At 38.7% G+C, this 23127-nt stretch overlaps 1 protein-coding gene across 1 annotated transcript in view; it reads right to left on the reverse strand.

The window, feature by feature from the left end:
- Positions 1–6924: 6924 nt before the first annotated feature.
- Positions 6925–23127, reverse strand: part of lingo1a (leucine rich repeat and Ig domain containing 1a) — a 31715-nt gene continuing 15512 nt past the window's right edge. Inside the window, exon 2 of the mRNA XM_014995660.2 lies at positions 6925–10992. Coding sequence (XP_014851146.1) covers positions 9133–10980 — 1848 coding nt within the window. The 5' untranslated portion in view covers positions 10981–10992 and the 3' untranslated portion in view covers positions 6925–9132. The remainder of the gene's footprint in view (positions 10993–23127) is intronic.

The raw sequence follows: 23127 nt of genomic DNA on the forward strand, positions 1-23127 counted from the left end.
AAAAGAAAAAAAGTAAAAGTCTGAAAAGAACAAAAACAGGATTTTCTAACACTGTATTTTGTCAGACAGCCGAGGCATATCCAGGGCTTTTCTCTGCAGTGTAATGTGGGAGAAACGAGGATTTTCTCACCCCCGTCTTTCTTATTTTTTATTTTTTTTTGCTCATGACTCCTTTTTGAATATTTGAACACTGACTAAAGCTGGGAGATTCTGTCTCACTGAATGAGAAGAAGAATCATCTGTGGGCTCCTGCAGTGAGACTATTGAAGGAGTCAAAACAGTTTAGATTCGTAATATCTCTGCAGCAACGTGGCGCCTCGCCATTGTTGCATTGTTCATCCTCGAGGCTCTGCGAAAAGAAAGGCATTTCTGAGGCGTTCAGCTGCTTTCCTGACATCTACTCTATTTTACTTCACAGGATAAGTGTCTTGGAGAACAGCTGGATGGATCACAGTCCTTTTTTTGTGTTGGTAAGTCTTCTTTAATAGTTCTCTTTTCGAATGTCAGAATTTAAAATAAGCCTTTTGAAATTGCCCCATTGCGCCGTTACGACCTCCGCAGAAACGTTGCTTCTGTCTCAGGAAGCTGCGCTTTAGGATATTTTAATTATTTTAGATGCTTGAAAGAGCAGAAAGTTGATTGTACCGCTGATCGTAATGATTACGCTGCAATATCGATACCAAGTCGGTATCGGTATCAGATCGATACTTTAGTTTTAGGTTCTCTCTTGATATTTGATTATATTTGTTAATAGCAGTTTCTCAATTATACCTTAAAAATCGGTTTTCCTATTTTTATTTGCTCTCAGATGATAAATGATCTCAACTTTGTTTTAGTTAAGAATCCACACAGATTTGTTTTCTTTGTTTCCGTTTGATATGATGTATTTTTTCAGAAACTTTTAACAATTTGTCCACATTCAATCCTGGCTCTTCAGACACTAATTCAAAGAAAAAACAAACAAACAAACAAACGAAAAAAAAAACATCAGAAGTCAGAAGTTTGATGACATATCAATCGGTATTGGTATCACCAGTATCGATACCAATAAATACCCTGTGTTCACTTGGTATCAGATTGACACCAAAATATGCATTATGACTCACCTCTGATTTTCTTTTCTCACTAATATTGTCTAATTTAAATTTCTACGTTTCTAAAACATCTCCAATCTTTTCTTTCTTTAAATCTGCATGTGTGAAACAGAAACAGAAAATGAAGGCTGTAAAGGCTCAGACCGCTGGTTGAGACCAATCGGCTTAATGACTCGCAGCACATGTTCCCACATTCCTGATCATGCTTCTGCAACACGTTATCTGTCGTCATTGTGTTTGGGCGACATTACGACGAGACTTTACAATCACGGAGTTAAAATGATGAAGGCCTCCATTGAAATAAAAAAAAAGAAAAAGGAAAAAAAAAAAACAACACAATATCAGAAGGTAGATGGAGAAAATAATGAAAAATGAAACCCATACTCACCTGCAGATATCTTGGAACAATGCTGACAAATGGCAGCAGCAGCCCGGCTGTGCTGTTTTCATCAGATCACATCGTCTATCTCACAGCGGCACCTGTCTCAGCTACCCCATCAAATTTCAGCAGCCCGCTGTCCTTGAGGCAAGCAGGCAGCAGCCAAATTGTTTTCAGACTGGTTACTTCAAGGTGAAACAGCAACTGAGGTCTCAATTATTTCTCCGTGGCATATTCAGGACTGGAGCAGGAGAATTGGAAATGGAACGGCGTTATGGAACCGAATGGCCCCTTACCTCCTCGCCTATTTTAACTTGGCAATAATTGCCCAGATCACCTTGGTAATACATCTGCCTAGAAACAATACGCTGTCCTATAAAGCGAGCACAAACGATCTGTTCGGGACAGACATCTGCCAGCGGGGGACTTCATTTTAACAACAACAAAAAAAAGGGATTTAATGGCAGACGGTTTGGCTTTGAGTTTGGTTTTTATTTTTTTGAATTGGGAGTTCATGACTCTTTCATGTGGTCTTTAAATAAATAAAAAGCCTACACTGAGTCACCTGCAGAGCTTGTCTGGTTGTGACATATGGCCCGGGCCAAATTCGGCCTCGACAGATCGTCTTCTTGGACGCCGGCCTGGTTTCTCGCTCAATAACCCCGGAGTCCGGCCAAAAACAATAAACCGATAACGAAGCAGTCAACGCCATGTGAGTGAAGGCAGATGAGGGGATCAGGTGGTCATTTTTTTTACTTAGCAGCCAAGTTTGGGGACGTGTACGCACAACTCTCTGCTTCAAAGCAACAGCTTCAGTCGCTTCATCAGAGGTGAGCCCCGAACCCAGCAGCCCAAAAAACACCAATATGAATTAAATCAGGATTCTGATCAAAATGCTGTGCATATTCTCCAAATGTAAAACTCATATTGCGTCAATGTTTGTTTTTTTTGCTACAACCACAAACTGCAGTTGATTTTTCTTTTTCTTTTGTACATTTCATGTAATAAAGCAACAAAATCTGCAAAGTTGGAAAGAAAACAAACGACTTTGTTATTTCCAACAATTTTTTTCTTTTTACCAATAAAAGTATGAAACATGTGGATCTATTTGTATTCAACCACCCCGAGTCCAAACCACTTTTCACTTCGAGCTCAATGTCTTCTGCATTTCTTTAGCCCAATAACACAGAATGGTGAATCTCTGCGAACTGTAATGTATTGAAGGAGTCTGTAGATTCAGTCAGATTTAGGTCTGAACTTCAAATGTACTGTGAACTGAACCATTTCATCTCATCTTGTGTGTCCAGGTTTATTGTTCTTTTAAAAACTGAACCTTCACATTTGGTCTTTTGCAGCCTTTAACAGGCCATTTTTTAGGACTGCTCTTTCTTTAGCCGCTTCCATCTTCTCATTAACCCTTGCCAGGTTTCCACTCCCTGCTGAAGAACAGCATGTGCCTAGCTTGATGCTGCTATCACCATGGATACAGTGTGGAGAAAGTGTGTTAAGGATGTTGGTTTTCTGTCACACAGTGTTTTACATAAATCCAAAAAGTAACATATTGGTCTCATCTGACCTGAGCGCCTTGTCTCGTCAGGTTTTAAGAGTTTTGTCTTACCACTCTGCCTTAACGGCTGGTTTTGTGAATAGCATGACTAATACTTTCCTATCAACAGGCTCACTCACCTGAACTGTGGGTCTCTGCCTTTCCAAAGTCGCCACAGGTGATTTGGCTGCTTTCCTGATCAGCACTCTTCTTGCCAGGCTTGACAGGTGGCTTAGACGAACGGCCATGTCTTGATAAGTTTGTGTTTGTGCCACACTCTTCCATTTTCAGATGATGGGTTGATTGGCGCTCAGTGAGATGCGCCAATCTGATGTTTTACAAATGGACTTTTCTGCACAACTTACTCGTTGCTGTGTTCCTTGGTCTTCATGACCAAGGAAAGTCTGGTTTGTTTGGGGAGGTGTGAATGTGAAATCAATCTCTGGTTCACCTACAAACCTAGATCTCCGTCCAGTTGAAGTGACCTCTGGGGCGGTTTAAATGCAAGTAGGCCGGAGACGTCTCTGAAAGCAGGAAGCAAACTAGAGTGCTGGGAATTATGGGTAAGTGCAACCTAAACTAACACAAAAGTCTGGCGCTAGCAGGAGAAATGATCTTTTACCAGCGGCAAAATAGAAATCCTACAACTGATCAAAGGGATCAAAGGCATTGTGAAAGCACCAGCTGAAAACGTAACAAATGTTTCAGTTTTAGTTCCCAATCTAACCGAGTCTATCAGGTGTGAAAACATCCGTAAGGACACACCGGTGGAGCCTTTTTTCCAATAAGCGAACCTATGTAGACAGTTTCATTGGGTTTCACTGAGATTAGAGTAAAAGTGAAACAACACACCAAAGTTATCAGAGTTTTATTTTTAAAAATGGCTAAATACATATAATTTAATTATCTTTCTAAGTCCACATCACAATTACACGCATCTTCTTTTTGTCATCCAGAGTTGAAACATGTTGACTGCAAAACAACGTGGATATCTGGTGTAGACTTGACCTGCAGTTCTATAAAGTCCATTAGTGTGAAACCTGAGGTGACCAGAAGTCTTTTCAAATCAGATATATATATTTTTTTGTAATAGAAGATGTGTGGATAGGGAGTCTTTATCATTCAAGCTGTGTTCTATCAGCCGTGCCATAAACACAGGCCTGCTGTGCTCTGCCTCATGCGCTGGCCCCCTTTAACCTTTTGATTCGGTTAGTGGGAGTCCGCTGCAATATAAGCTGCCATGTCCAGTTTGTGAAACAATGCTTGCAAGAGAAATTCACTCGATAGCCCCCCCCCCCCCCCCCCCAGAAGCCAAACAAGCCGCCGCTCACTCCCGAACGAGAGGATATTTCCGCTTTAATTCGGACTTTTACTGAAACATGACAGGTTTACCCCGTAGAGGCAAAAGCTACGGGCCGAAGAAACAGCTCCACACAGTCTGGGGATCGGATTTTCCTATCAAAATCACAGGCCATTAAGATACATGTGTAAAACCTTCAATCAAAAACACCTGAATTCCCTTTGGGTTTTAATGCAAACCCGACAAAAAAGACTTTCTGTTCCTGTCGGTCAGATTTTCAAAGCTGAACATGGCAAGAGGGGTGCTGTGCGACTTTATTACATTTAAATTTTCAGCACAACATGAGGCATGTGTGACATTTTCTACATGTTTGGGATTCTTTGAAACAGGAGTGAGAGTTTCAGACAGGGAGAAAGCCTCTGTGACCTTGTGTTGAAATCATCATCATTTCCCTTCATTTCATTTCAAACAGACTAACCACCTGAACACTCGGTGTAATTAGAGCCTCTTGAAGGCACATCTGACACGTTTCAATCTAGTAACTTAATACTCGACTTCTTCCTCTTTTATGCACACAGGTGCTTAATGGAGATTGGTTGAATTACCTAAAGGAGCAAAGCATACAATGCGAGTGAAAATATTGAAAACTGCTTCTTATGTAATGAATAAATTGTGACTCAAAAGATTAGATAGAGCATTAATTAAGCAGGAAGTAATACTAAACGTTACCAGCAGGGGCGTTTCCGGGGGGCTGGGGGGGAGTTCAGGTCATCAGGTCATAGAAAGGCATTGAGGGTGGAAAACCCAATGAATAGTTACATAAAAGTACTTAAGAATAAAATAAAAACGCATTAATGTAATTTTTTGGCTGTGACCCCCACTGCAAAATTATTTTTACCTGCATGGTTTGACCACTGGTTACATGCATTAGCAAAATGGGTGTTTTAGCTCCATCACCTGCTGTTCTGACAGTGTACAAATAAAAATAAAATACATCCATAGTAGGTATAGTTCTGTAAACTCTGTGACTTATTACTTCAGCAGTCCAGGTTATTTCTGGAATGTATAACACAAACATAATAATTCATCATTTCTAAACATTTTAAACTTTTTAACAGCTCGATATCATTATAAATTAGTAGTTACTATTATTAGTTTTCATTTTGAGAAATCTGATGAAATCTTATTTAGTTCGACATGCTAATTTTGATTCAAGTGAATTAAACAGACAACTCAGTGGCTCTGTATCATACTGTAGTCATTATTTATACATTTTATATATATTCTACAATTTTTTTCTTTTTCAACATGTGTGGTTTGCTTAATTTGAACATTTCATAAGACTTAATACTGTAAGAAGGAAGAACAAGGATGAAAGGATACAATGGAGTCAAAATGAAAGAAGAAAAGAACAGCAGGAACGGTGGCATAGAAAGAAAGATTTAAAGGAGGAATGAACCGAGGGCACAAGAAAGGAAAAAGTGACATCAGGGAAGGAGAGGAAAGAAGGAAAGGCAACGCAAAAATGACGTGGCTAATGTCAAAAGAAAGGATAGAAGAAAAATGAATGAATAAAAGGAAGCTTTAAAGGAAAGGAAGGACACAAGGAAGAGTCTCCATGACTTGATTTTGCTTTCCACTCACAACAGGCATAGAAACAGCCTGAAGTGAGAAAGAATAAGAATGTCAAATGTTCCCATGGAGTTCTAACACAGTGCAGAAATGTTTTATGAAGTCGGACTGTCCACAAGGAATTGATAATCTTTCATCACTTTTTTTTTTTTTTAAGAATAGGCTGATTTGCTCATGTTTAGCCGAGCCATTTCCCAGAATCAAATTCTTATTTAATGGAAAAAGCTATTTTCTCTAATTTTACTGAGTTAAATTATTAATATTCCCTAAACATATTCTAAAGACTGTGATCCGTTTCTAATGGTGGGTAATTAATGTTGAGAGGCAAAGCAGGGGAACTGCAATTTTCCCTGAAAACAAGTCATTTAGAGCTAAAACATATTATGGTAAATTACTTTCCTGTCTGAATATAATGAGCCGTTCAATCACAAAAAAAACCCAAACATCACTGGGAATTGTTAATTTGGTCAATGACTCTCAAATGCTGCACCTGAAAGGTGAATTAGGCTTTAGCTTGAGCTAATTATCAAGGTCAAGTTATTGTTAATGGTTTATTGTTTTCACATTTTTCCATATTGTGACCAAAAACTAAATGGATTTTTGTGATATTTTGTTATTAATCTGGGGGGAAATGGAAGATAAATTAAAATTGTTTATGTTTTGGAAATAAAATTCTATTTCTCCTGTTTTTTTTCTGGCACCTAGGTTTTCAAAATATTTGTATCCCCCCCAGCCCCCTTGCGGTTCTTCTTAAATTCTTGACAGTATTGACCCAGACAGATGATTTAAGTTTCATAAATCATGTTACATGGCGCTGCAGTCACATGTTAACTTGCTGTATTTTAGTAATCAAAAAGTGGCATATTGTGAAATATTTAACACATTTATGTTCACCAAGGATTTACCCAAAATCATTTTTAAAAATTAAATTGTTCACCTAAATATAAAAAAAAAAATCAAAACCAGAACCACGTTTTAAAAAAGTCCATAGATTGTTTAATACAACATACCATATTCTCAACAATTCAACATCAACAAAATTTTGTTAATTGAAAAAAGAAAAAGAAAAAAAGAAATCTGCATATTACCTTTATTGCACAGAACAATTTGAATGTATTTTTCCATAGACTTCTTTTTTAGTATCTTTTTCTTTTGTAAAAAGTTGGCTCGGACTATACATGGTGGATATAGTCCAGGGGCGAAATAAAAAAAGTACGGGGTAACAAAAAGAAAGAAAAACAAAAAACTTGAACCCGCCCCGAACACCCTCAGATCACGTGGGACTAAAAAAAAAAAAAAACAAAAACAAAAAAACCGGCTCGATACAGTAGCCACACTTTGAACAAAGAGCATTCATATTCAGCAAGAGGGAGAACCGTGAGCCACATCCAGTTTGTTTAGTTTCTCTTTTCCTTTATGCAAAACGGATTACACCAAAGCTGCTTCAGATTGCTCCATGGGTGAAACCATCTGTCAGTCCGCCCATCTGCATATGCCGTCCTTACTTCCAGCCGTCACCGTGACATTATCTGTAGTGTCATCCACCGTAGACGCCTGTATACGGACATACACTTGTAAAGCCCAGATGTCCGCAGTGTGTACTTAAAAAGTTAAGGCTTCGACCCTTCGATTTAATATCCAGTACCGACTGGGGGAGCTCAAGGTGCTTGAGTTCTTCCGCTCCCTCGTGACACGGAAAGCACGTTTCCGCTTTGTTCACAAGCAAACCTGTAAGTGATCCAAGAAGGTAACGTTTCCATGGCTTTAATGGGGGGAAGGAAAAGAGAGGGGCGCTTTCATGAATGAATCATCAACTCTTTAAAAAAATAAACAAACCAAGAAAACAATTAATTATATTAAAAAAAACTAACTCCAGAGAAGTAACCAACAATGACAGAAATATTCTACAGCTTTAGGAGCACCACAACAAGTAGTTCTTATTTCTTGGGATCAGGTAGAGGACAAAGAAATGCTGTTACGGGAACAGAGTCGAGCACGATTTGGAAAAAGGTATGAGCACAAACTGTTAATTTACCAATTAGACCTGTAGTGAAAAAAAAAAAAAAAAACTGGATTAGAAGCACCGAAAAATAACTGGAATAAATCTCCTCAAGCCTTTTAGCCCAGAAATTTGACGTTTTGAGTTTAGTTAAATCTGTAAATGCTTGACGAGACTCAACCCCCAGGACCAAGAGTTTCACTGAGCAGCAGGACTAAACAAGATCGTTCTTTTTAGATTGTAGCACAGTTGTTGTGTTTAATGTTACATTAAGCATCAATGGAAACTCTTAATATATCAGGGAAAAAAGGATGGTTGAGAATTATGTATCAAAGTTTGTCATACATCCATAAAATTCAGCTTTACAAAGGAAAGAATACCAGACTGGTTTTCTTCTCCTTTCTGTCTGTAAACATTGCATGTCTGAAACACAACTACTCAAAATAAAATTTAGCAGATTTTACAATGAAGCACTACTAGTGCTATAATTACAATTGTAATCCAAGGTCTTATAACTGAAGCCAATCGTTCATTGCAATGTCTAGGCTCTGCAATAACAGCAGTCGTAATTAAATTGTGTTTTATTTTTTTATTTACGGTTTTTGTAACCAAGAATTTCTTGTTGTATTTTTGTAGCAAAGGATTATCAGCATTGTGACACAATAGAAAAAGACAAGTGAAAAAGACCATGGGATATTGTATTAACATTTTAAACAAAGATGTACCTTTATGAATGTGTGAGCTCATTAACTTAACATCCATTCAGCATCACAGAAAACAAGAAATGGAATGAACAGAAAAAAAGAAAATGATTTAAATATGATCTGGCCCCGAACTCTGGCTGTTTGGAGAGCTTTCTTCTTCTTTTATAGTTTGTTTTTTCCCCCAATCAATATCAGGAGGACTATGATCTCTGTATGACAAATCTGAATTTCAAATAATGCCCCCACAGGCCTTGTAGGAACCAACCTATCACTGGCTGTAGTTACATTCCCTCTTGTTTTTTTTCTTGATTTTTTTTTTTATAAGTCAGGAACTGGTCTCTTGTCAAGTCCACCAGTTAGAGAGAGAAAAAAAAGCAGTAATCTATGTTAACAGACCATGATCGACAGATTTGCAAAGGAGTCTTCTTCTCTAATTTATCTGGTGCTGAAGTCCAAAATCGAGAAACGCCACGCCTTTTTAAATCATTTTCATATTGAACTTGCGAGGAGCATCCACTGTGGTGCTGCTCATCCCAGCGTCCGATTTGCGTGGCACATACTCGATCTCGATGTTGTGCTTTGTGTTGCCTTTACCTCTGCTCCAGAGGAACAGCAGTACCAGACAAAACAGGACGACACCAAGAAAAGAGATGAAACCCATTGTGGTTGCAATGATTAGTGTCTTTATATCAAACGGGAAAGGGACATTGGGCTTTGTACCGTTAGCACGAGTCTCAGTGGGTTGGTTGGATATGAAAGCAAGACTGTTGTTAGGTTGGTGGGGCCAGTCCGGTGAATAACTATGAATGTGTAGGTGAGCAAGAGAGGTGTCATTTCCCCCGGCGTTACTGGCTATGCACACGTAGGTACCGTTATCTTGAATCTGGGCATAGCGCACCTCAAGGGTGCCATCTGGCAACACAGAGAGCCTTCCAATTGTCTTGGAGGTGATAAACTTTTTCTGAGGAGAAAGCCACATGATCACTGGAGCGGGATCTCCGTCTGCTTGGCAAGCAAAGTGAACAATGGCTCCTTCGTCAACAAATTTCTGCTGGGCTTTACGATCCCTAATCCTGGACTTGCGACACGTGAAGTAATTTGGCTGCAGAACATCCGGGAAGTCCTTGAACTCTTTGCCTTGGACGAACTCGGGAGAGGCGCAGGTGGGCTGCTGCTTGTTGAAGTTCAGTCTCCATCGCCTTCGGAAAACCCACAAGAGTCGGCAATCGCAGGCCAGGGGATTGTCGTACAAGGCCAGGGTTTCTAGATTTCCAACCGAATGGAAAGCTGACTCCTCCAACGTGGTAAGAGAGTTTCCAGACACATTTAGTATTTTCAGGTAGTTTAGTCCTCGGAAAGAGTAGGGCTCAATCATTGCTAGTCTCCCTCCAACCAGGTGAAACTCCTGTAGACGCAGAAGGTCATGCAGCTTATTTCCTTCTATGGTATGGATGGGGTTGTATGAAAGATTAAGAAATCGCAAATAAACCAAGTGCTGCAAGGCTACATAAGGGATCGTGGTCAGGTTGGTGTTGGCAATGGTCAGAGAGGTGAGATTTAATCCATACAAACAATTTGTGGTCATGGTATCCAGGTATGGCCAATTGGCTATTTCCAGCACTTTCAGCCGATACAGCCGTTTAAAAGAGTAATCCCGTATGGAATTGATGTTGAGGTGACGCAGCCTGAGAGTGATCAAACTGTGGAGGTGGGTAAAAGCCTCTGTTGGCACAGAAGACAAGTTGCACTTCTCAAGACTCAGGTGCTCGAGGCTGTTAAGGCCGTGAAAAGCACGGTGAGCGATGAAAACCAGGTCATTATCACCCACCTCTAGAGAGCGAAGGTTGTACAAATCCTGGAACATATAGTCTAACAGGATGACAATCTTGTTCTCACTTATGTCCAGCTCGGTGAGATTGCTCAGGCCCGTAAATACACCCAGCTGGATCAACTTGAGCTTGTTGCTGCGCAATCCCAGTGTCCGCAAGCCATACAGGTTATTGAATGCTCCGGGTTCAATTGTGGAGATAGTGTTTTCGCTGAGCTCCAGGTGTTCCAGGTTCTGAAAGTTGGCAAACTCATCTGGGTTAATCGTTCTGATGCGGTTCTTGCTTAGGTCCAGCAGTCTCGTTTCTGCCGGAATGCCCTCGGGAACGGTCATGAGCTTCTTACGATGGCACATCACTGAGCGCTCTGGAACGTTACACTCACAGCGGGACGGACACCCTGTGGTGGAGCCAGAAAGCACGGCGCCCAGCATCAGGATCAGAATCGGCTGCCAGCAAGCCACCAGGTAGCTGCGCCCAGTCGCTTCCCTGGCCACCATCTTATCGGTTACCTGGGTAGAAGCAGAGACATGGCAAATATTTTGTTAGACAATCAAACATTAATGATCTTAACTTATCAACTTAATTACGATAGCAGGTAGTTGAGTCTAAATGATGGAATGCAAACACAAGGACTTTAATGATTTTAATTCATAGGGGCTTGAACTTAATCTAGGTTTAATCCATTGGCCTTGACATTTTTAGGCATTTGGTTTGTGCACCAATCATAGGAGCTAAGAGGATGTCCTTCTCATGTGACTCCTGTGAAGAGAACCGGACAGATAGTATGACAGCTATTACAATATTTATGAGTAGGCGTAAGATGAATACAGGTTACAGTGAATTGACAGTTTTGGATTCTGTGCCTTGCAGTAGAGTCAAAAGCTATTCAAAAATGAAAGTCCTTCACAGACATCATGGTGACCAAAAAAAGGAAGTCACGATCTTAGCGAGAAATTCAAAGGTGCAATCATTCTGGGAATCTGCATTAGTCTTGCTGTACCACCCCCATTGAGTCTGCAGTGCACTGCTGAGCATTATTTCCACAGATCACCTTTCAGAAACTCAATCAGTTAATGCTATCCCCTTGACAAGAAGTGATAAGGCGCAGCTTCAGGTGGAATTAACTGCCTTTTTTTAGTAATCCGCATTATGGTGTGTCACAGGAAAATATGCTGAGCATTTTTTGTACCTCATTCTGGTAACAAAAAGTCTCTTTTTCTCCACCCCATAGTGTTTCCTTGCTGTGCCAGTCAAAACGCCAGAGGATTTAGCAGCAAAGGCAAGAGGACTCAATCAAAGATCGATGGTGGCAAGTGTGATATATGTGCTGTGGCTGACATGGAGCTCATGCAGTCTTTTGGGATAAAATACAGACCATGCACCACTGAGGGAACTGGATAGATAAAAATAAGCTTCTCGGGCAAAACAAGTCATATTTATTTCTGGTGCTTGGTGGGACTGCATCAGTAAAAATCCATGACAACTGGATAATTTGGCGACAAATTTAAATAACAGGGTTAGGGCCAGATACTATTAATTTTTGTTTACTATGTGTTTCAGGATTTGTGCAAGTCAAACAGGTTAATGGGTATTTCCTCTTAACCCAATGAAGGATGTTTTGTGAGATTCAGTAGACCGTAACAAATATATCAGATGGAGATTGCAGGGAAGGGAACAAGAAAATCACTTAAAAAATAGCTGACAGTTAATTATGGGGTGACATGCTACTGCCAGGCGGGCAACCACTAATAACTTTTTTTTTTCAGTGTATCACCAGACAGCTGGACATCAGAATAAAAAGGAAACAAATGTGTGGGTGTTGTGGATTGCATAGCTCAATTTCATTTAATTTTGTCGGAGGTCGAAGTTCAGATTGGGGATTTGACGATACCATCTGTAATCAAGTGATGTCGAAACACACTGAGGGGGCTTTGTCTGAGATCAGAGACCTGCGGCAAAGCCTGCTGGGCTGCATTCAGCCCCAAGCCATATGTGATCAGTCTTATTCCCCAACGTCATCGATTGAGTTAGTGCTGAGCGCAAGGCGCGCAGAGATACAGAGGCGGGCGTGTTGTGTGGCATGCTAAGACACCTAAGAAGCAGTGACCCCAAGCTCGGCTCTATCTGTCACCGTCTATCATGAAGGCATTTACATAGTGCGCATTAGCAAATGAGACGCTATTAGTTTCACTTCTGTTGAACATGATTTTGTTTAGGGCCCTATGAAATCAGTTTTATTATGTTCAAAATCCTGTTTTATTTTTTTCTGAATTACACTTTTGCCATTTTAACCATATTTTAATAACCCAGAAAGTATGTATTTATGGTGTAAATAGGAAGAAAAAAAAAAGAGTGAATCAAGAGCTGGAGGTCAACATTTCCTGTTATTCTGTAACACAGATGAAACCAGAACAGAACATGAAATGGTTAAACAAGGTGTTAAAAATTTATTTTCTGAAGAATTCAAAAATTATGTGAAAAACTAAGAATCTAATTTTCAACATTAAAAAAATGTCCCCTTGTTGAACATTATACTCCAAAATACTTACTAAATACTAGATTTTTTTCTTTTTTTTTTTTGGTCTTAAAGGAGCGTCTGATTTGGGACACAGAGCAATAAGAATCTTCAACTCTTGCTTCCACTGATTTATTTAAATGTTTAAGAGTTAGAAAAAAACGGGTGGGCTAAGTGGATTGCACAGCTCAACTTCATTTAATTGAGCTATGCAGTTAAATGCATAGGTCACTGTCAGTAGCTAGCAGTTAGCTAGAAGCTAGCTAGCTTGTCAATGTTTCTGAGTAGTCGTCGTATCTTAGTGCCGTCGGTCAATGTTGTGCTAACAAACATACAGAAAAGTTTTCTTCTGACTCAAACATTTCGCCTGCGCTAAGCTTTGAGTTATTTCAGAGGCCAAAACACTACTGACTCTACTGTCCTAAATCATAGTTTCTTGTTGATAAAGAAAATCAGCATATTCAGTACGTTTTGTACAGCAGTCTGGCTTTTGAACAAGTTTTTAGATGATAGTCAATAAATAAAAATTGCAAAGCCAAACAGTAAAACAAGATGGTCAAAAGTAAAAAGAAAACTAGAACAAAGACAAATTATACAGGACTGACCCATATGAGAGAAAACTAACATCAATTCTGAAGTGATCTCATGAGTAGAAAGCGACGAGCTCCCGCTCAAGGTGTAAATAACCTAATATGAGTCAGGTGTGATAATTAGCAAATTAGGTCGAGGTGTGTGGGCTGAGAGGAAAAAGACAAACAGAGGCAATCCAGGAAACAGGCTAAGGAAATATCCCATTAAACCACGGCAACAAACAAGACCTAAAAAAGCCAAACATAGAATCATACCTTCAAATTCTTTCAAAAGCAGAAGATCAAAAGCATGCACACCGTGACTGAGTCTGTTTCGATGAGGATTTAAACAATAATCAGTTTAAATGATGTGTATTTCTTATTTCCTGGCAAGTTTAGTTGGAGGGGGAAAAAATGTTGCTCACAGCCTCAGTGGCAAAATTTAGGAAAAATACAGACAGACACATTAAGATGAAAAATAACCTCCACTGGTAAACATTAGCAGCACTGGATTGTTAATGATCTGGCGTTATCGTTCCCTCACAGGCATGCAGCCTGAATGCAGCTCTTCATAGCAATCAGCGAGCTCCCAGAGAATTACATTAATTGAGGCGGAGTGAGAGCGGGGGCCACTTCCTGAGAGAATGAATATGTTGGAGAAATAAGACTACTGTGCTCAATAAACAAGGGCCCGTTGGTCCAAGACCAATAACTAGATCAATGAACGGGGGGGAGAAATGTTTTTGTGCCAGCGTCTATGGGGATCTGGAGGATGTTGCCTCACATGGGAGGCAGATGGTACCCAACGCTCCTCTGACAATGGAGCAGCATCGCTGTAATCATAATGAAACAACTACTACTCTGACTAGTAATTAGGCCTGGGCGATATGAACTCAGAATTTTATTTCAAAAGTCATAACAATAAAGTTTATGATCAAAAAAACAAATATTTCTGACTTATTTCTTAGGTGACTGCATAGTCCCCTGTTCATAGTGCCACAAACACAAATAGTATGATAAACGATGAGAAATACTCAACCCAGGATATGAAATGTAACTTAATATGCCAAATCTGCCTTAATCCAGATTAATGTGTACAGTAGAAATCACATTTAGCAGCATTTAGCGGTACTGCAGAAGCTAACATCAACAGTCTTTGGCATAGCCAATCAGTGCCAAGAAAAATGAATGGCACTCCTCAATACTGTGTCAAGTAGGATTACACTGAAGTATTTCAGCTTCCCAAGGTTCATTCTCTTTCACACATTTTGGATTTTAAAAATATGTCAATATGTGGGTTTTCTGGGTATAATTTTGGAATAATTTCACAAAAATCTGAATGCTGAACAACAAATAGTCAGAGGTCCACTGAATTGTCAAAGGAGCAAAAAAAATATAGTTCCACTTATCATTGCTGTCAAGATGATATTATGAAACAACAGATTGTTAGAAAGACAAGCAGTCAAACTAGAATTTGAATACTTTCATTATAATTTGGTAAATCTACTCGTTTTCAAATTAAATTTTCATGCTAAAATGTATGATTTGGAAAATATATTGCAAATACTAATCAACAGGATAGATTTTTAAACCAACATTGTACATTTAGTTTTAAATTTCTGTTAATATGTTCACTGTGTATTATTTTTGCATAAGGTAGAATCTCACTCCAGCTACTGCATATATATAATATTTATATATTATTTTTATAATATATAAATATATTATTTAAAGTAATTTAATTTTTTTATTACCAAGTAAAAGTTTTGGAAAATTTAATTAAACTTAAATATATTGTCAGATCTTAAAATTATGCATCAACATCAAGAGAATAATAATAAAAAAGAGATTAAACTTCAAAAAGACATTCTTGTTTTCTAAATTATTGTTGTTTTTCAACTTTGTTGAATAAATGTCATGTAATTTTGCGTTTGTCATCTCTGGATTACCTTGCAGGTATATTGCTTTATCTACACTCTTCAGCATGATAGGTTTTTCTTTCTGTCTACATTAAATCTTTGGCCTTGGAAATACTTAGACCAGTTTCATTGTCCGACATGCACCAGCATCCAATGTTTGTGTTGTGATGGCGGCGCATGTTGAATAGGCTTCATGTCTGCACTTATTATACATCGCTGATTTGTTCCCTGCTCATCTGTCTGTCTCCATTAAATTCATCACAATAGACACAATGGTACACAAGCAGGGAGAAGACACATCCGTTGCCCAAAGCTTTAGTTTACCTGTCACAAGACATCACTCCCAAGCCCTTTTAAATACCATTGTTAAATACCTGTAAGCTGCTGGGAAATCCACGAGATGATGCTGACGTTATCTGCAGCACAAAGTGTTAAAAGCCTTTAAAGCCTCTTCCTTGGCAAACTGCTTAGTCAGCTGCCAGGCTAATCCTCAATGGCCAAATGCAGGAGTGGATTTTTATTTACGTGGCTCTATCCGTGGCTTTGACGGTCTTTTCCTAGAACACTTGGTTATAAATGTGCAACCTCGTTCTTTACACCCTCTTTGAGGATGGATAAGAAAATAACGCAGGCCATCGATTTCTGTTATTTTCAAATGAAGTAGAGAAGCACTGATCCACTTTTTCCACTTCCGTTACCAGTACAGATTTTGTACCGGAAGATACCGATCACCGAAAACGCAGCTGAATTGATTTAAACCGTTTCTTTTTTTAAACACAAACGTACATGTACTGAATTACGAATGTATTTGAGAACTCTACACAAGTACAGCACACTTAAATACGCCTAAAGTAAAAATAATAAGGCCTGTCACAATAAAAAATTTTGCCTGACGATAAATTGTCTCAGAAGTTATTGCAATTAACGATAATATTGTCATTTTGAAACCATTTTCAAGTAATATAATGCTAATGGCATAGTAATGCTAGAACATATTTGCAAAGATCAATAAAGTTTTAATTTTATTGAACATTTAACACTGGAACTGGTTGACTAGCTTAGTTAGCATAATACCCAATATCTAATCTAAAATTTGTTCAATATCAAGACCAATACAGATATTAATATCATATCGGTGCCTCTCTAAAATGAACCAGTCTATATGATGATGACATGAAGTTAAATATGAATCAAACCACTTTGGTTTGTACAATAAGCAGGAGCCTCCACTTTATAGGGAAAAAAACAGTAGCAGCCACAATTCAGGTTAATTCATCTTAACCATTAGTTTCTGACCTTTAGCTTGCTGAATAAGACTGCTTTCACAGTACCTGAGTGTTGGCTAGCTGAATTTTCAGGAGCAACGATACCCTTCTGTCATTGAAAGAGCTAAGCCGCCTACAGGGATTGCCGGCTAGATGTGGACCTGTGAAATGGCAGGGCTTAAAAGTAAAGCCGACTGCAGACAGATGGACAGTATAGCCCTAATCCAGGCAAAGAAGCTGGTTGATGCAACAAGGTGCAGAATTCCAACAGAGCGCAGCTGCTGTTCTGACAAAACTACACTCTGAAGCCTGTTGACATGTCCCCACTGAACTTCACCTCGCACCAGGGTCATTTATCGTTTCTGTGCAGGTGCTCCGGCCACTGATGTCTCACTTTACCTCGCAGAGATGAATAAATCCACGAGAAGATTGTGCTTAGCATGAGGAAAGTACCCCAAACTAGGATGAAATGTCAAAGTGGAAACTTAAGTGGAAGCATATTGGATTTAGAGTGCCTGACATCTTCAGGTTTAAAGAGGGAGGGAGGTGTTGGAGTCACACATGAGCCCATTGGTTTGGTGTTTCATTACGCCAAATAAATGTGTAACACATTTAATCGGACCAGCTCAAACGGGCTGCATCCATTCAGGACTAACTGGAGTCACCTTTAAGGTAGAGACTCCAGTTAGTCTCAAAAGAGTCTTACAGTTCACCAAAACTACAATGGAAACACTTAAGAGTCATATAATCAACAACAACTGGCGCAAGGCACTTTCTTTGTACTTTGTACTCATTTGTGCTTATGACTACTAATGATAGTCATCTGTTGCTACCACTGACCATAAAACTGAGGAGTTTAACATTTCAAAACTAAATTTGCTTAATGGAAATGCTCTCGTTTTTTTTTTTTTTTTTTTGCTAAAATCAGTGATAAACCTGTTGCAATAGGCAATTATTCAATTAATCACATGATATATTAAAAGGAACTCAATAATTCCCATTCTGGTGATTAATATTTAAATTTTGTTTAGAGACATCATAATCCATTTTAGTTATGGTTTTTAAGTGTTTTGTTTTATTTATTGCTTTTGGTTGTTGTGTTTTATTTTGAAATTTAAAATCTCTTCCAGTGCCTTTACTAAATTTATGTTTATTGGTGTTTGAGAAGATGAACTTGCATTATTATGCCATTATCAATATGTTACCTGAAGATGATCTCTCAACAACAATATTATCGTTTATCGCAGTATGATAAACGATAATATGACCAGAAATGCTGAGGGACAATTTATCACTCAGCAAAATTTATCGTTACAGTCCCAACTATTGAGTTTTATGATTGAAGAATACGATTTCAAAAGTTTTTTGCAGAATGTGGCTATCAAAGCGAATTTCTAAAACTACACCAGAATTTGTTCATACATGTTCAAACTGGTATAAGAAGGAGCCAGAGAAAAAGAAAAAACAACTGCAGCTGCAGAAACTTCTTCGCCCAGCTCCCCTGTAGTGAGACGCTCCTTTTTTTTTTCTCCACTGAGGCAGAGAGAAAGACGCATTACAGGCCCGTCACTCACACACATAAAAACACACGCCCAGCAGACGCGGCGAGGTTTCTACTTGGCATGTCGTCTTATGTGCCGCACACCCACTGGGAGAGCCGATCTTCAGGATTGAGGGACTGACTGAGCCGCTCCTCACCGAGGTAGTTAGAGATGTGGGCTTTGCTCTGAGTGCCACGGGAAACGCCAACCCTCGGAGCTTCAACCACCACGAATAAAACGCTGCGACAGATCTCCGGCAATAAGCATGTAGGAGAGACAATAACCGCTGAAGGTCAAAGGGGCTCGAGCGTTTTGGTTGTGTGGGCTTTGTGTAGATCAGACTTTTGCCAAGATATAGTGCTAACAAGACCCCAGGAGGTGCTTTTAGAAAGTCGACAATAAGGCCAGACAAAGTTTTTTCTTTTTTTTTTTTCAGTCAGCATTTCTGGTCATGTTGGCTAATAACACTTTCAGATCACAAACTTTGTTTTGCAGGGTGTAAAAATGGCCCTCAAAAGGACTCAAAGCCTTAATGGCTGCCATAGATGGTGCAATGTCAGCAGAACAAAGGAAGCAAGTTTAATGCAGAAGTTTAATCTTTTAAACTTTTCATGTGTTACTTTTGTAGGTGTTGGCTTCATCTGCACCTGAGCGCAACTTTGACTTTTCCTGACAAAAATCAGTGACAACAAATTTGAAATTACAAAAAAAAGTTAGTGGTTTTATCCAGATGAATATAGTCAATAGATTACAGTGTGAATGATAGTTTGTACAGAACCAACCGGATATGACTCTGCACCCAATAGAAATATTTTATGGTCACTAGGGACAGGAAGTAAATACATTTTATTTAAAGAGATAAATATACATTTTTATTATCAGGTAAAACATTTTTAAAAACAGAGATGATGTCAACAGGAAACATCATTATACCCATAACATTAACAGTTTTAATACTTTCATCCCCTACGATATGGTTTAATTGCAGAGTTGATCTGCAAAAATATTTTTTGTCCCTCCAGGGATCTGGTAGCAATTTCCAGTTTCACTTACCAAACATATTCAAAACCCCAGTGCAAAACAGGTACCCACTTGTTCGGATTGTTCTAACAATGGAATTGTGCAATTTCCAGGCTCTCTTGGGGCCGAGGAGCTACTGATGGTAAACTCCATTTTTGCAGGGTGCAGGATCTCAATTATCTTTCTGTAATGAAGTAATTGTTCATCTCCACTTTAGAAAGCCCCGAGGGACTGAAGGATTGGCTGGGCTCTAAAGCCTAGTAAAATATGCAGCACAAGTACCAAATTTATGGTCGTCGATTATAAAAATATACAATATGTCATATTTTTTCACTATTTGGTATTTGAGGAGTAAAAGCAAAGACCAGGCAGTTAGAAAGGTAGATAATTTTATGCTCAATTGGTAACTAACAACAGAGCGATGTTAACTCAACAGCCACTCTTGAGTTAAGATGAGAACTGTTGCATTGCCTATACTTGGATTTCAAAATAATTTCACTAATCTGAAATAAAAATAATCATATTTAAAATATTTAAAATACATTATGTGTTTTCTTATTAAAGGGACGGCATTATGTAAAACCAACTCTTTTTTTTTAGCTTTATAATGTTATTCCCACATCAATAACAAAACTAGAGTGTTGCTTTGTTCCATTCATGCACGTTTGAGAAATCCCTGAATCTCCATGACAACGCCTGGGGAAACCTAGCTCCGCCTTTAAAGACAAGTAGCTCCTTCAGACTAGCCAGCAGCAATTAGCAAACACCCGGTCAAACTGCTCATCTGCTGAGCTCATTATAGGAGCTACTTCTCAGTGAAACCCTAATAAAAACGTTGTTAAAGGGTTAATAGAGGAGCCATGTTGTGATGACTTCCTGAAGGCCGAGTTTTAGAAAGAGCAGGAGCTTTTAAAGAGACAGAGGCCCAATTTCAAGGCACTAAATTAAGAAGTCAAATTTCTTTTAGCTCAAATTTATATATATGAAGCATTTCTATAACAACTGAAGTTAACAGTTGTGATCGTACTATAAAATGTCACTGTTTGCCTAGAAAATATATAATGATGTCCCTTTTAAATAAAGCTGCAAAAGAATTACAAAAATGTGAAAAACACTTGAAGAATGTGTTAAAATTCCTGGACAAATGTTGCAAAAGCATCAAAACTTCAGTTTTTGTTTTTTAGTCAGAGTTAATACTTCACATCACCAACTTTTATGCAGATAGATAAAATTGATATTACAAATTCACATTTAGTTCAGTACTAACAGTTGGTCCTTAACAAACAAGACCTGAATGCATAGAGAGTCTTCTACCAGAAGCTTTTATTTTTTGTTGCTTTTGGTTAGGGTTGCTCTTGCTGTCTTTTGGAATAAACGCCGCAGTGAGTCTTCCATACATGTCTGCAGGATACGGCTCTAATAGCAGTGACTACACTATACTAGTTCCTCAATTAGGAGGGAGTCAACATGGAAACATGCCTCAGTTTTATAATGAATAATTAAAACTATATCTTATCGGCTGCTGGGACGTGTGATGCGCACAGTGTGAAAAGGCTCAGGGCCATACCGGCTTTAATTGTGAGTGGCATTTAAAAGCTTTCCTCCCAGTGTGGCTGAGAAAATGTCCACTTTGCTTTAGCTGAGGCTCAGGCTCGCAGCGAGGCCCTTTTTTCAGAGGGAAATGAGCTGTAATTAGTTGATAAAGAGTCAACCCTGATGCTGAAAATGCCACACCAGTGCACTGGGATCGGCGACCGGACGATACTGGCGGCTAACGGGGGATAGTGGAGGAGAGATTAGGGGCAAAACGGAGAGGCCAAGGGACGCCTGACAATGAGTACCGCTTGCAGCTTTTATTGTTGCAAATCAGGGTTTCTTTATGGTGAACATAACAGGCTTTAAATGGACTTTACACAAATAAAGTGGAAAGGGAAGGCAAATATATCTGGATATATTTGCTTAGTGACAGAGATGTTCTTAGACAGAATTCAAAACAATAAAAATAATGCATAATTGGTTTCTTGGATGAACAGCCTGGCGGTAAATATCTTAAGACGTGTGAGCTCTGTCTGAAAATCAACTGCTACACCGTGACTTCCTGAGTGATAATGAGGTAATCCAGTGCTGATTACTGCGAAAATGTCTTCAGTCTTCACTTATTTCTTATAACATTTATTCCAAGCGGCCAGACGTTGCTGTAATAAATTATCTTAAGGATTTCTGAAGGTTTCATGGTTTTCCTTAGATTTTTTTTGTAGTTAATTTTCAGTCCAGTATCTGACCATCTTCACAGGAATGTTTTTTTTTTTCCTTGGACCACTAATCGCTCCCCTCTGAACTAATTTAAGACACTTAATTTAAAAAGGATCTTTAAACATTTTATTCTCATTTGTCAGTCTTCCTCAGTGTTGAGTTTACAGCACAATTAGCTGTCGATGTCAGGTAAAAAAAAAGGACAGCAACAATCATGAGAAATAGTCTGAAAAGGAAACACTGCAATTGCAAAATTGTGTTTTTTCAACATCTGCGGAATATCGGCAATATTTGTGATGGAAACGCAGGAAGACTCAGTTAGCCGTCTTTGGTATAAGTGAAATCTTAAAAAAAAAAAATGAAATCAGAAGCTGATTTTAGAGAGACTGTATATTAAGGTTGGTTTGAGGTTCATTCGCCATTTTTAATCGGTTTCTGTTGCTTCTTTTTTAAAGACAGTTTAGAAAATTAATTGTGATCATCTGGTCTTTTCTTCAAAACATTAGTAAATCGCTGTGGTCCGTCTACTGCTCTTTCACACACCATGTGACGTCACTTCTGCTTTTAATATAAATAATTAAGTGTCACTAATAGCAGGCTGGCTAGAAAACAATATTTCAAACAACATGAAGACTTCAGTCCTACAGAAAAGAGAAATGTGTTTTCTCTTCCAACCTCCAAAACTAACTCTATGTTGTTCTTAACGAGTTTATTTGGGAGTTATTTTATCTTATTTTTTACACAAGCATAACATTTTTCTTTTTGGTCCAGAAATCTGATGTGGATGTGGTTACTATAGTAACAAATGCTGCTTAGAAAGGTCCCATGAGGAGTTCTGCACTGAAGTTTATGTTAAGTATTCTTTTATTTTCCTTCCTGTTCTTAACAAATCACTCAACCAGAATCTGATGGCCTTTAGGTCTTAAAGAGAAGTCTAAGAAATCCAGAACTGTTAAAGGCTCAGGAAAAAAAACTCAAATTGGCCTCAAATTCCTGATCATTGAATGTCTAAATAAACTATTTGCAAACCCGTATCTAGAATAAATATATTGATTCAGTCAAGTGAACACTAGAAACACTGGCAGGGAAATGTCGGCAGCGATACCGATCCAATGACAATGTCAGTTTGGGTAGCAGCAGCTTCTGCCAGTAACACAATGCAACCTGCCAGAAGTCCTGCTTAGATTAGACTCAGAATACACCACAAAGAGCCAACAGTGCTACCCTGGACTTCAAAAATAACCAAACTTTGTTCTGATTGGGTTATCTGATGGATCAAAATAAAGTTTCCATTTAAAGGATTTATCTCACGCGTTGAAAGTTATACCATTCGACTCCGCCTGATCTGTCGGGTTCAGATAGAGACACTCAAAACTTTAATAAGTGTTTCATGCAAAACCAAAGCTGCAATATCCACAAGTGCAGCTAAATATATATCGGACCATTACATTTTTTGTTTTTTCCTTACACACAGCAATGTGAGAAAACGTAAAATCTGTATCTGGTCTGACAGCTATCACTGAGTCACTTTCCTTTCCTATGGGCAAGGTTTTTTGGCTCTT

The sequence above is a fragment of the Poecilia mexicana genome, unplaced genomic scaffold (assembly GCF_051168715.1).
Source record: "Poecilia mexicana isolate PSO_F unplaced genomic scaffold, ASM5116871v1 scaffold_6, whole genome shotgun sequence".
Classification (NCBI taxonomy): Eukaryota; Metazoa; Chordata; class Actinopteri; order Cyprinodontiformes; family Poeciliidae; genus Poecilia; species Poecilia mexicana.